Genomic DNA, 13,985 nt, shown 5'->3' with positions numbered 1-13,985 from the left:
TAATTAAATTTGATTTCTATAGAGGCGATTTTTTTTGTATCCCAATTCAGATCTAAGCAACCTGGGCTTTGATAATAAAGATAATTACTGTTACGTCTACGGCCCATATAGTTTGCAAGAGTCGCAATATGTGGGGAAGGTTTGTAAGAATGATAAAAGAGAATCAAGTGATCATCTTTTATTTGAATAAAAGACAGATACCAGAAAGAAAAGTTACAAACTCTGGAATTGTTGCCTGAAAAACGCACATTGTGTAAAACTGTGTACAGGAAACTAGATTCTGACAATAAAATTTCAGAAATTTCCATTGTACCCTTCGAGGTTCCTGCATTTTATTGATTCTGACACCCGGTTACTTGATGCTGTGAGGAGCTTAGCCGCAAATTATTATTTTTAATTATCCCAAAACTGTGACCATAACTGGCCCATCTTTAAGGAATGTTTTTTTTATTTCAGAATTTAAAAAACTGCTTTATTTCTGGATGGGCAGCACTGACTGCCAATCAAAAGCATAGCTGACAAACAAGAAGGATTCAATGAAGATCAGAAATTTTACTCATCTGCATTTTTTTTATGCACAGTAGGTAACTGCCACATTTCACAGTAACAGAAGGTGTTTTAACATCCGAGACAGTTATGTGATAAAAATGAATTTGTCAATTATGGAGGGTTTGTGGCCAGTTCAGCTGTCAGAGGCAGCTATGTTAAGTGAACAGTTCTGGGTATAAACCAGCAGGATGAATGTTTGTTTTCACACACTCAGAATAGAAACTGTTTTGGTCAAAATCTAATGCAACTGAACCAATGGTAGGATGGTGTTTTTCAAAAATGTGTCATGAGACTGTTTTCTACTGTGCTATTTATGCTTTAATCTTGAAATGTGGCCTGAAGGCCCCGTCATTGTTGTGGGTGTGTTCACGCGATGGCTGCCAGGTAGTCCTTCACCTCAGCTGGGGTGAGTCTTTTGAAGCCGGCCTCATTGCAGATCCCGACTTCAATGTTCTCCTCTGTCATTTGACCCTCAAAGCTCTCCTTAAACACCAAAAGCAGGGAATTGTGAACAGTTCATTTAATAAAAGAGAAAACAGCAATATAGATGAGTAGTCCAGACTTTTTTTTTTTTAACAAACCTTTAAGGTCAAGATAGCTGTATGGATGGCATCTTCTAATTCTAGATCATTGTTATACCTGAAAAACAAAAATCCTCAATTAATTCAACATATTCCAGTATATCATCCACCCAGGGCATAGCAGCGCTTGGAGTCAAAACTAGTAAAGGTATTATGATACAAAATTTTTAAAAAAGTGACATCAGTGACATCAAATGTTATGGCATGAACTTGATTGTAGGGGTTAAGCCGTATAAATGATTAATGTTACCTAGTTGAAGAACAATCCAAGAAATCATTAAAATCATCCAGATTGGTTTCCACTGTAAATACTTCATTTAAAAATTTCAGCTTTAGGTTTCATCTTGATGGAAACTTATACCAGGTATTAATTTGTTAAACATTTAGCAATACACTCTTCTTTCAAGAGGTGAAACGTAACAGATTTTGTTAGATGGCTAGAAAATATCTGAAATCCTTCATATATTAGCATTATTTTTCATGCTGGAAGAACTGCTATATTGTAATCTCTTCAAACTATGATTCAATTCTTAGAGAAATGTTAAATTCGCTTTTCAGGCTCATCAGACATTTTTACCGTTTTTCAAGGAATGTTTTTCCGTTGACGTAATTCTTTCCCATCGCTGTGGCCTTCCATGCAAAATATGCACCCTGCCATTAAAAATAAACAAACAAATATCTGGCAAAATGTCTATTTTTCATGTAGTTTTGTCAACAGAAGCCATACGGACTGTGCTTGGCACCACTGGCAGTCAAGAACAGTTTTACAAAAAAATTTAAATATCACCAATGCCACATACAGAAGGATCTGACTGGAACAAATAGGGGTGGTCTTCATCCCATCCAGCTATCAGCAATGAAACACCAAAAGGACGTACTCCACTAAAGACAAGAGAAAAGGAAAAATAACTATACTGAAGAACACATAATTAGATATGTGGAAAGAATAAGCAGTGTGTGCACAGGCGCATGTTTGTACTCACCCAGACTGTGTGTATTCCTGCATTACAGACGCCACCCTCTGGACAAGCTGACCTGTGGGAATTGGCTCCTGGTAAACCAGGTAGTATTGCTGTGCCAGTTTCCTGGCTCGTCGCACCAAAACCCTGTGAACAAGTAGAGACTTTGTATTCTTATTCTTTTATAACCACTGAACCACTGAATGCCAACATCATAAACTTGTCAATACATTATGAAAGATAAAATTCAGCACCTTCACTGACTTCAGATACAATAAGTCCCCAAGGCTCAAGGAAAATATCACACCACACTTATCTTCAGTGCTCAGCGGTTTGTTTGTTTTCATTTTTGAAAATCTGGTCTGACAAAATTTCTGGCATAAATTAAAAATTATTTCTACAAACTACATGTATTAATTATCTGTAAAGATGAGGATAATGCTTTAAAAAAACAAAGAACCTATACCATACAAGGCAAAATACTTTAACTCAAAAGGAGGAATGGCAACAGATGAATCACAGCTCGTTTTAACATATGTATCCGTGGTGTGCTTTGTATAGCAAAGCTGTCATTGAGCTCAACAATTTGCATTGACCAAAGGAAATCCAAGGTCTTGTTCTGTCTATATGATGAACTCCCACCTGTAGTCAGGTCCCATGCCACTGTACACCATGCCGATGTGTTTAGTGATAGGCTCCACTTTATGAACACTCTGCTCATCATACAGAATGGACTTCTGTTTCTTCTCTGTTGCAAGGACAACTCCATTGGACGCTGAAAACAGGGAGAACATCACAATGGTTTTTATCTTTTCCCCCACCAAAATCAACAAGTACCATTCATTGTCATGTTTTGTCTCATGCAGTTAACAATCTAGGCATGTCTGTCAAGTTGGTAACTGGTATTGAGTAATTGAGTTATAAACTGCGATTAAAAAAACTCTAATTTTGATTTACGTTATTTGAATTCAGGTAAATTTCAGACGTATTCACTAAAATATTAAATCTCTATGTTAGAGATATGCATTTTAATCTAATCATGTCAAAGTAATCAATAATGAGATACTATAAAACGCAGTACTTTTGCGTCATTTGTAGAACACAGAGGACTTTTAAGACTCTACCTTTGATGCCAACCGAGGGTGCTCCGGCTGCTACAGCTGCCAGTGCATATTCAATCTGGACCAGTTTACCCGACGGGCTGCAGAAGAAAACAAATTTCTTGCTTTAATGTCAAGAAAACTCCATTGAAAAGGACAACAGAAAGCAAAATATTTGGTCTTTCGAAACTGAAAGTAACAACAAAAAGCCACTGACTCATGTGTGCTAAAGTGGCTAACACGATCTCTAAACGATTAGCAGGAAACATAACCCATTCATTATTTTCATCCACAGTCCAAAATACGAATTAATTAAAAACCATCGGTTCCCTGCAGAGGAAGCAAGTCATCGTCCAAATTCAAAAACGCTGCTCGAAAAACTACCTTAGCTTATTCATTAATACCCGGCAATGACAGTGCACCACCAGCAACTGCCTCCAAAAACACACATTAGTTCACAAAGTACGCCCGCCCTTGGATTCTATCATATTGGATTTCTCAGACGACATTAATCAAATGTATTTTTAAAGACACTTTTCAAATCTTATGACAATTTTGGGAAGTTTACCTAAATGTGGTGAGAGAGAAACTATAGCCTCGTTCCGCCATCTTGTTGCTCTTCTTCTTCTGTGTGTCACTGCCGTCTCCTTGTTCTTCTTCTTCTACTGTAGTAGCACACTGTGGTAGCGCATAACTGCCCCATGTGGTATGTGATGATAACCGAAATGGCTTCGCGTCTAATACTGTACCTGTATTTACATAGGAAAAAAAGACCCGCTCTTCATAATTGCGTTATAACTAAACGTTATTCCTTTCCCTTTTGTTTTCTATTTCAGTTTCCTTCTTTCCTTTTCATACATTTTACATTAAATGATCGCATGTTCTATAGTTTCTCATTCTCTGCAGCTATCATTCAGCGTTGATATTTTCCCATTATTGTAATGTACGATTTAAACTTTGGTGTCCTATTTTCATCCTGATGAGAATTGTCTCTTCCTTCTTTTTTCCTGCAATCATACCTTAATTCCCCAAACAATGGAGTAATGCTATACAACTGTCTCCCTTTATCTCCAATTATGCATTGGTTTTGCCATTGTTTCTTGTTTTTTTTTTATTTTTTTGTTTTTTTTTAATCAATGCTGTGGCATCTGTTCTGCCCCAAAGTGTTTCAATTTAAAAAAAAAAAAAAAAAAACCCAACAAAACCTTAAACTTCAACAGTAGCTGGGATCCAAACCAATTTAACATGTATTCCTAGTGATTGAATGATGTTTCAACATTAATATTTCAAAAATAAGATCCTGCCTCCCATCTGAGTGACCAGTTTGTAAACTTGCTATTGCTGAGTGAGAGTGTTGTATTAATACTCTCTTCGTGCTCGACATTACTTTGACTTTGAAAATGTTCTTTTTCTTTTCAGTTTATCCTCTGTGAGATTCTCATCCCTTTGCCAATACTTTAACCATCATATTATCCTTCTCCTCATCACTAAAAGCCAGTGCCCCTTCATATTGTAATACAGGATAGTGCCAATTACTTTTGTGATATAGCTAATGATACAACATTTTTGATTTCCCCTGCTTCCTTAAATTTAACCATAACCCTTTAATTTGCATTCATCTAGTTTGGATAAATTCTTCCATCCTTCATTGTTTCCTCCTTTCAACCTTGGAGCAACAGGTTGAAGTCTGCAGCCCTTTTTAAGATCCTATGGCAATAATAGACTATGTCTTATATTTAGATTTTTTTTTAATAATCCTTTTTACTTTTGTGAAATAGGTCTGTAGCGCCAGTGCTATCTCTGTCAGTCATCCTTTGCTAAGAACAATTCTACGTGTCTGATCAGCAGGTCCTGCTCCTGTGAGCTCACAATAAATTACTTAGAACCTAGATCTAATATCATGTTTGGGTTATATCCTGCAATGATGATGCGACCATTATCTTGAGGCTATAGATGTTGTGTAGTCTAAAGAAACAAACAAAATGCCAGAAAGTACCTTTCCAAAAAAAGTTATTAGGACATTTTCATAGAATGATTACACACAGTATATTTGAATTCATCACATTTAATGTGAAAGTGAAGAGCAGAGCAGAGCAGAGAAATTAGAGATATCATATCTTGAAAAACACCCCGAAGTATCAAAATGAATATCAGCTTTTACCGTATAGATACCATATTGACATAAATGAATAAAAACCCTCATTCCTCTTTTATCCACCCAAAGCAAAGGCATTTGTCAGTTATTCAGTTGTTCTAATTTTTTGAATCTGCATGACCCCACCAGGCTTGAAGCAGCCATTGAGTCTAAAATTCACCCTCAAGCTCGGGGACCAAAATTGAAAAATTCATCTTCGCAACCAAACAATATTGTGGCACTTTTGAATTAATGGTAATATTGGCTGTGTCATAATGGCTGAGGCTGAATGAGATTTAAGGGAGACTGTTGAGCTGTTATACATGCAATTTCTGAAATTTGCTACTTGTGTTTTGCCACCCCAGCAAGTAAATAAATGTAAGAGTGAGTTGGTATTCCGGTGTGAAATGATCAGCATGCACTCTCATTAAGACCGTTTTTGCTCCCCTAATATGGCTGCTTCGGCTCTCTTGTACTTCTGAACGGCGATTTGGAGTTGCCAGTATTTGAGGTACACCCACATGAGACTTCCATTCTTCCTCTTGTCCTCGTTGAGCCAGTCGGCACAGTAGGTATCTCTTCTGAAAATATCTCTCAGATTGGACTCTAGCTGGAGTTCGCGCCCGATTGGTTCTCGTGCAACCTTTAGCAGCATCCTCTCCTCCATGTCCTTCCGCAGGCGTCGGGATTTAGTGTGGGAACAGTAGATACTTTGTCTCTCCACAAGCTGACCCTCTAGTTCCTTCAGAGCGGCAGTGGCCCAATTGTACCAGTTGTTTTCTCGTTCAAGGGCCTGGTGCAGCACAGCAGCAGCGGCACCAGATTTTACCATCCTCTCCTTCTCGCTCTCCAAGGCCTCGCGCTCCTTTTACGAAAGATGAGAATTTGTATTACACAGCTTAATAATCTAAGCACACATAACAGCAAAAACTAAAGCTCAAAGTCATCCAAGGCATGGGTTTACCAGTTGTAATTTTTTGTGTTTTTCAATCAGCTGCTGGCTATGTGACGCCATGGCCTCTTGGTAGCCTTTGACCCTCTGCCTCTCCTTCTCCAGTTCCAGCTGCAATGTTGCCTCTTTCTTGCATCTCTCTGTCAGTGTCTCCCGGTAACTGGCCTCCATCTCACTTTTAAATGTGGACAAATCCTTGTCATACTTTGCCTTAACCTCCTGGATCTCCTTCTGCGACTCCTTGGTCCAGATCCAACCTGAGATCGAGTGGGTGATAAAAAATAGAGGAGACTATTGTTACTATTGGTAAAGCAATGTACAAACTTTATTTTTATTTATGATTTGGATTGCAACCACTTGTGATTTTTAAGACAAAGACACATGAAACATAACTGAATTTAGCAATTCTGCAAAATAATTTCCTTTGGGACTTACAAAGTTTCTTCAATTCCATGCAACTGTTCAAAAACAGCAAAAAGTTAAACATACACTGGATGTATTCTGTACTTCACATGTCCTCGTACATACAGTAGGTCTTGTTAATCACAAATCTAAATAACAAAATGGAGTGCAGACAAACTGAATTTGGTTTTCACATGTCTGTCTGAAGCATCACCCATGAGTTAGGGTTAGGGTTGTCCAGTATCTTCATGGTTAACTCACGGAAAGCAGCCAATCCAAGCAAAGGAAGCAGTAGAGCGTAGTTCCATTTGTTCCCATCCTCAGCTCCCACCCCTCCTTCTCTTTGGTTGGGTTGGATATTCCATCTGGGAGGTTCATTTAAGTTGTTCATGAAGGCTGCTGTCACATATGGCAGACCTATACATCAGACGTCATAAAATAGTACATTATTGTTCACATCAAACCTGAACAACTGGTGAAAGAACGGGGCTGATAAGGCTACTAAAAGGCACTATCCACAACCAAACACTGCTCCCATGAACTCCATGAGTTTCCATTTCGCATTCAAATCTACTTTTCATTTCATCATTGAGATATTGTTATACTTTTGTTTATGTCATGGCTAATATGTTCCCGCGTTTGGTCACGATGATTATATTGGTCACTCAAACATAACATTGACAAGCTAATGAGTTAAAACCTTAAACAGTTTATTTCCAGACGTGGCACCAATCTGACACAACCAGCCTGGTTTGTTGTGTTGGGTTTGACAGCCCAGCTAGGCATCAACAAGGCTAACTATGAGCTAACGTTGAAGTCACCCTTGAAGTTAGCGTCGCTCAAGTACGGTATTAAAGACTACATAAGCCATGGCAGCTTTGAATACGTTTGTTATGTCAGTCTTTTAACATGAATATGCTGCTGTTCTCACCTTGAATTAAAAGTCTAGGTCACATACGTTCCTCCAGCATTCTCATGTTATGCAGTATATCTTTTCCGTCGGGAGAGTTAATCTATACGGAGAGAGGGGAAGTTTGGGTTATGCGGTCTATTTAAACTAAAAATATGTTGGAATGTATTTACGTTTGTCCTCTCTTATTTAGACTAATTCTAATATAAAACATTTATTTCGTTCCAATTTGCGTAATTAGAACGTTTTATTTGGTAAACATTGAGTATAATAGCCTTTCACACCCCGTTTTGCTAGATGGTTTGGGCCAGTGCGTCTGAATAACTGATCCGCCTCCGTACCTTTGAATCGGTCCCATCATCTGGCAACATGGCGAGTGTGACTGCTGCGTCTCGTCTCCTCTCTAAGAGATTACTAACTAAAACACTGCCAGTGAGTATTAACAGTTGCATAGTACTCTTTTGCACCTGAATATGTATTCAAATTTAGATGGTTTGTTGTATATTAACGCTAAATGGAAGAATGCCGTTGCTTTCATAACCAGAATACCCTTACTTGCGTAATCTGTTATGTAGCAGTATCTGTTTCAATGTGACACCCCGTGAAAAGTTATTTACACCCAAAAAGATTCAACATCTTACTCGCTTATTTCTATCGATTACATATTGTCAATTTGAACACGTATTTTAAGGAATGTTCACCATAATTTAGGGAATCCAGCATGTCATAACGGGTTTTTTTTACGCTTGCCCTTGTGGTAAACATAACCTAGCTACTAGTGTTAGCTAGCAAAAGGAGGTAGAAGAGTAGAGTAATCAGGATATAGATTTAATAATTACAAATGGAGCTTTAAATTGAGCTGTAAATGTGCACTACATTGTAAAATCATCTATATTATATGGTCGACCCTCACCAAAGTAGAAATAAGTGTTTTTTGGGTTAAGCCAAGCAGCTCTATGCGAAGACAGAAAAAACATTTTATCCACGTTTATGTCAGTATCATAGTTATTTTGGGAAGTGCTAGAGCAATTTTTGGAATTGTTCGGTGATATAAATTGTTCTTTTGGGACAGGTTCCTGCAGCCACAGTTCAAGGTTCAAGGAACTTTCATTTCTCAGTCTATGGGAAGAAGAGTAATGCCAAAGTATCTGATAATGTGAGTCACTTTTGTTGTTTTTTATGTCTTGTTTGTAAGTTATTACCACGACCATTTGTGTAACTAATATATATGCTATCGTTAAATACATGTCAGTAAGAGCAGTTTGCATTTACCAAAAGAATGTGAATAGAAGAGAAGCATCTCCAATAAATAAAGACAGGATGGTTGCTAATAATACATTGTTGATGGAACACATTTTTTTTCCCAGTCTAGGATAAGTTTTTATTGATATATATTACCACAGATTTAATTCAGCGGCAGTTGTTTCATCTTGGTCTCCCTGCACTTTTTGATTCAAGAAAGATTTACAGAAAGTATTATAGATGGCCAAATCGTTAAAATCTTTGCATTTTCGTGTTTGATATTGCCATTCTTCAATTTACCCAAAGGGATATTTTATGTGTTGAAGCTGTTTTTTTGTGTGCTTTCTGTGCCATTACATTGTCATAAAATAGGCACAGTAATGAAGCTGTTAAAGTAACACCTCTATGTCATTGTTTTCAGATCTCTACGCAGTACCCAGTAGTAGATCATGAGTTTGACGCTGTCGTGGTTGGAGCTGGAGGAGCAGGACTCAGGGCAGCCTTTGGTCTGTCGGAGGCTGGCTTCAACACTGCTTGTGTCACCAAGCTCTTCCCCACCAGGTCTCACACTGTAGCTGCACAGGTGAGGCAGCGCTCTTTATACTTTTATAGTGTGAATGAAAAAAGCCTTTTGTAGCATTACCTTGTTTCACAGGGTGGGATCAATGCTGCTCTGGGGAACATGGAGGACGATGACTGGAGGTGGCATTTCTATGACACGGTGAAGGGATCTGATTGGCTGGGAGACCAGGATGCTATCCATTACATGACAGAGCAGGCTCCGCAAGCTGTAGTGGAGGTAAGGTTTTATATGTAACAGATAAATTCTACTGTAACTAATTGTTTGCATTTACTCTTTATGGATAGCTTCAAACGCCAGAACAGCAAACCGCCAGGTTTTTGTCTCATTGGTTGCTGTGCATTTTTCCCAGTTGGAGAACTTCGGCATGCCTTTCAGTCGCACTGAAGATGGAAAGATCTACCAGCGAGCTTTTGGCGGTCAGAGCCTGAAGTATGGAAAAGGGGGCCAGGCTCACCGATGCTGCTGTGTAGCTGACAGGACAGGCCACTCGCTGCTGCATACACTTTACGGAAGGGTATGTTCATCTCTGCTTCCTATTTTTTTTTAGTTCAGGATACCATCTTTAATGTTCACGTGTTACTATTTTATTCATCTTTTCTTTTGTCTTGTGTTTAGTCACTTCGTTATGACACCACTTACTTTGTTGAGTACTTCGCCCTGGACCTTCTGATGGAGAACGGAGAGTGTAAAGGAGTGATTGCTCTCTGCATGGAGGATGGATCTATTCACCGCTTCAGAGCTCAGAATACAGTCATTGCTACTGGGTACGCAGCTCACAGTATAATTGCAGCAGAGAAGATTCTTCCTTTAGGCTCACTTTTTGTTATAACTGTGTTTCCTGTCCCTCCAGAGGTTATGGAAGAACCTATTTCAGCTGCACATCTGCCCACACTAGCACTGGAGATGGAAATGCCATGGTGACCAGAGCTGGCCTGCCCTGTCAGGATCTGGAGTTTGTCCAGTTCCACCCCACAGGTGAAGGAAAAGTGCCTTGTCAGAAGAATGAATTACCTTTAATGTTCAAGTTTTGATGACAGTTGACCTGTAGCTGTTTATTCATGCTGTGTCCTCTCTGATGCATGAATCATATCAGGTATCTACGGAGCCGGTTGTCTGATCACTGAGGGTTGCCGTGGTGAAGGAGGTATCCTGATCAACAGCGAAGGAGAACGTTTCATGGAGCGTTATGCACCCAATGCTAAGGACCTGGCCTCTAGAGATGTGGTGTCTCGCTCCATGACAATAGAGATCAGAGAGGGCAGGTGTGTGCGTATGTGTGGTTATCTTTTTTATTTATTTATTTTTTAATTTTTAAACTCCTTTTGGCACCTTCAGGGGTGTTGGTCCAGAAAAGGACCACGTGTACCTCCAGCTCCACCACCTCCCTCCCCAGCAGCTGGCCTCCAGGCTTCCTGGCATTTCAGAGACTGCCATGATCTTTGCTGGGGTTGACGTTACCAAAGAGCCCATCCCTGTCCTGCCTACTGTTCACTATAATATGGGTGGAATACCCACAAACTACAAAGGACAGGTATGTGACATGTCTGCATGCTCAGTTCTTTCATTGGGCCCTTCACTCATGATTCTAATCTTCTCCCATCAGGTCATCACTCATACTAATGGAGCCGATAAGGTGGTTCCTGGACTGTATGCCTGTGGTGAGGCGGCCTGTGCCAGCGTCCACGGCGCTAACCGACTGGGTGCCAACTCCCTTCTGGACTTGGTAGTGTTTGGTAGAGCCTGCGCTCTCACCATCGCAGAGGAGCACAAACCTGGTGAGGATATCTGTCTCACAGCCTTATCAGGAAGCAGATTCTCAAATTTACTCTCTTTGCTCATTGTTTTAGTTCACTCCTGACTTTGTCTGGATTTTTTTTTGTTCTTCTTCAGGGGAGAAATTGTCCCCACTGAAGCCCAACGCAGGAGAAGAGTCTGTGGCTAATCTGGACAAGCTGAGGTTTTCCAACGGAAGCCTGAGAACTTCAGAGATTAGGCTCAACATGCAGAAGGTAAACCCACAATGCTGTGGATTAGAGTCATTATTTTGAAGCTTTGATTACGCCAATGGTTCAAAAATATATATTTATTACTGGGATTAAGCCATCAGTCTTCTTTGCACCTTTAGGCCATGCAGGCTCATGCTGCTGTGTTCCGTACTGGCTCAGTTCTGAAGGAGGGATGTGACAAGATGGATGCTATTTACCAGACTATGGATGACATCAAGACCTTTGACAGAGGTACTCTAACTGTTGTCAGTGTTGCTCCTCTTAGTTGCTTCCTCCTCCATGTAAATATAAGAACACCTGGTTCTTGTACATATATGCAATACAATGAGCGTTCTTTACTTCAGGTATTGTGTGGAACACAGACCTGGTGGAAACTCTGGAGCTGCAGAATTTGATGTTGAACGGCATCCAGACGATCTACTCTGCTGAGCAGAGGAAGGAGAGCAGAGGAGCCCATGCAAGAGAGGACTTTAAGGTCAGTTTTATCATATTTATGATTTTACCTTTAAATTTCCCAACTTGATGTGAATTTTCTTGTTTGAATGAATTGAATTTTAGGACCGTATAGATGAGTACGATTACTCAAAGCCTATTCAGGGTCAGGAGAAGAAGCCCTTTGAGCAGCACTGGAGGAAACACACTATGTCCTATGTGGACCCCAAGACTGGAAAGGTACAATAATCTTTATGAACTTATTGATGGCGATATTAGAACTTTCACATCCTACGTTGTAACAGAAGCCGTCATTGAGGAATGATGCAAATGAGACATAGTTAAGTTTTAATCTGGGCCCGAGTGTCCATGGAACAAATGATGAGATTGTTGAACCCGTTGATGGTTGGTGTTGTCATTTATCTGGCCACAGGTGACCCTGGAGTACCGCCCTGTTATCGACAGCTCTCTGAATGAACAGGACTGCGCCCACGTCCCACCCGCCATCCGCTCCTATTAAGAAGATCAGCTCTTCTCTCTCCACCTAAATGCAATTAGTTCATTTATTCTGCAGTTTTGATGACACTGTTGGAGGTGGCATTTAATTCGAGTGGCGCAGCTATTGTAAAGAAAGGGTGTGTTTTTAATTCATTTCTCACCTTCACGTGTCTTTGCCTTGTTTTAATCTGTTTTCTGCAGCAGATTATTTTCACCATTATTGAGCTGGAGTTATGTGTGTGTGTGTGTGCGTGTGTGTGTGTATATATATTCCATAATGATCTAAAGGGACTTGACAAGTGGATGATTCAGCCTTCAGTTTAAGAATGAAAATGGTTAAAGTACGGTAACAGTTACGTGTTGCACCACACTGCAACACCAGCGCACACTCATTCCCATCTTTAAAACGTCCTCTCTCTATCTGTACTTCTCTGTCTCTGAGCTTTCCGAGGTAAAGCTATTGATCTAATAGAACTGCACCTGCCGTCTTTACGCCAGAGCGAGGTTGAAGCGTGTAAATACTGAGCTCACGTACAATAAACACGGTTGGCTTTACAGTAAACACATGTTGAAAGATGAAGTCGATATTGCCTTTAGTGGTGCTTCATATCAAATAATGTAATTAAAATAGTAAATGACAACTAAGTTGTACTCAGTAGACAAATAGCTGCCTGATGCTTAAAGAGCTGCAACACGAGTCATTTCCATTCAGTAATAAAGCTTTGTTGTTGTGCACAAAAACAGGGCGTCTCTGTATCTTAAGTTATTTGTCAAAAAAGAGCAACTGAGCTGATTTTTGTTATAGTCTTGCGCTTTGTATGCATTTTAATCTTAAATAAAAATGTACACTGTGCAGGAAAAACAAATGCTTCTGCTTCCTTGGTTTGGCTCACATAGAGATCCAATAGCAAATTATGTATTAGATTTTTAAAAACTATTATACAACTCGGTGGTGTTCAGTACCTACGCACGGCCGTGGGGGGGCAGCATGTACAGCATAGAACAAATAGACAGATGCTTAGTGTCTGCTCCGATTGGCTGCAGCAGCGTCACACCTTAACGTCAAGACCAGCAATGAGGCAAATGGTGAAGCTATTATGCAACAGAACCATTGTGGGCAACAGGGCTTTGTGACTGGAAAATGTGGAGACAAAAATCAATAATCAAACGGTGAGTGATGGCAGCCTGTTTCATGTTGTGAGCAGCTGAAAACATCTTAAGGAAAACACTGACTCCCTTCACACACATTGGTAGCAAATAAAATGATTCTTACTGGGAAAAACACACTTTCTGTTTACCTAATGCACAGTTAATTCTTTTTTTTTTAACAGGATACAAACTCACTGTTGAAGAATAAAAGTGAGATCCTGATTTTTGGGTGCACACCAGATTGTTGAACACTGTTGGTAAAACCAGAAAATGTACAAACACACTTCCACAATTTAACTGTGACGACATCTGCACAGAATTTTCTGGGGTGTTCCTGTAAACATTCCAGGGCTGCAGTGTTTGGTCTCAGCTTACTACTCCTTCAGGTCCACCCTCACATCCTGCTTTCCCTTTCAGGCCTGCCTCTTCCACTCTGCCTCCACACTCACCCAGTCTCTCCCTCCTCCACCATTCCAGGGTCTCACTTT

At 39.9% G+C, this 13,985-nt stretch overlaps 3 protein-coding genes across 4 annotated transcripts; 1 reads left to right on the top strand and 2 right to left on the bottom strand.

Moving 5' to 3' along the window:
• Positions 1 to 163: 163 nt before the first annotated feature.
• LOC130532658 (proteasome subunit alpha type-2) lies at positions 164 to 3,900 on the bottom strand. The gene is made up of 8 exons (XM_057045404.1): positions 3,758 to 3,900; positions 3,214 to 3,290; positions 2,732 to 2,864; positions 2,114 to 2,236; positions 1,931 to 2,012; positions 1,708 to 1,781; positions 1,131 to 1,188; positions 164 to 1,032 (listed from the first exon to the last, which is right to left on the bottom strand). Exons 1-8 carry the CDS (start codon positions 3,796 to 3,798, stop codon positions 916 to 918), a joined length of 705 nt encoding a protein of 234 aa, XP_056901384.1. The 5' UTR covers positions 3,799 to 3,900; the 3' UTR covers positions 164 to 915.
• A 1,338-nt stretch (positions 3,901 to 5,238) lies between these two features.
• On the bottom strand, positions 5,239 to 7,714 carry LOC130531996 (coiled-coil domain-containing protein 127-like). Of its 2 annotated transcripts, XR_008952244.1 has the most exons (5): positions 7,609 to 7,714; positions 6,939 to 7,094; positions 6,288 to 6,532; positions 5,566 to 6,188; positions 5,239 to 5,493 (listed from the first exon to the last, which is right to left on the bottom strand). XR_008952244.1 is itself a non-coding variant. In XM_057044183.1 (4 exons), the coding sequence occupies exons 2-4, from the start codon at positions 7,066 to 7,068 to the stop codon at positions 5,751 to 5,753; spliced, it is 813 nt and encodes a 270-aa protein (XP_056900163.1). In that variant the 5' UTR covers positions 7,069 to 7,094; positions 7,609 to 7,714; the 3' UTR covers positions 5,239 to 5,750. The 2 variants fall into 2 exon arrangements, 1 of the variants encoding a protein (XP_056900163.1); XM_057044183.1 differs by having other exon boundaries at positions 5,239 to 6,188.
• A 150-nt stretch (positions 7,715 to 7,864) lies between these two features.
• Positions 7,865 to 13,214, top strand: sdha (succinate dehydrogenase complex, subunit A, flavoprotein (Fp)). Its single transcript, XM_057044182.1, has 15 exons — positions 7,865 to 8,019; positions 8,660 to 8,743; positions 9,251 to 9,412; positions 9,485 to 9,628; positions 9,762 to 9,926; positions 10,028 to 10,176; positions 10,263 to 10,387; positions 10,506 to 10,674; positions 10,748 to 10,943; positions 11,016 to 11,187; positions 11,303 to 11,421; positions 11,538 to 11,649; positions 11,763 to 11,893; positions 11,977 to 12,090; positions 12,284 to 13,214. The coding sequence occupies exons 1-15, from the start codon at positions 7,957 to 7,959 to the stop codon at positions 12,368 to 12,370; spliced, it is 1,992 nt and encodes a 663-aa protein (XP_056900162.1). The 5' UTR covers positions 7,865 to 7,956; the 3' UTR covers positions 12,371 to 13,214.
• Positions 13,215 to 13,985: the final 771 nt, after the last annotated feature.

This window comes from Takifugu flavidus, chromosome 10, assembly GCF_003711565.1.
Source record: "Takifugu flavidus isolate HTHZ2018 chromosome 10, ASM371156v2, whole genome shotgun sequence".
In the NCBI taxonomy this organism is placed as follows: domain Eukaryota; kingdom Metazoa; phylum Chordata; class Actinopteri; order Tetraodontiformes; family Tetraodontidae; genus Takifugu; species Takifugu flavidus.
Note: the sequence above shows the minus strand (reverse complement) of the source record. Positions and strands in the feature narration are given on the sequence as shown.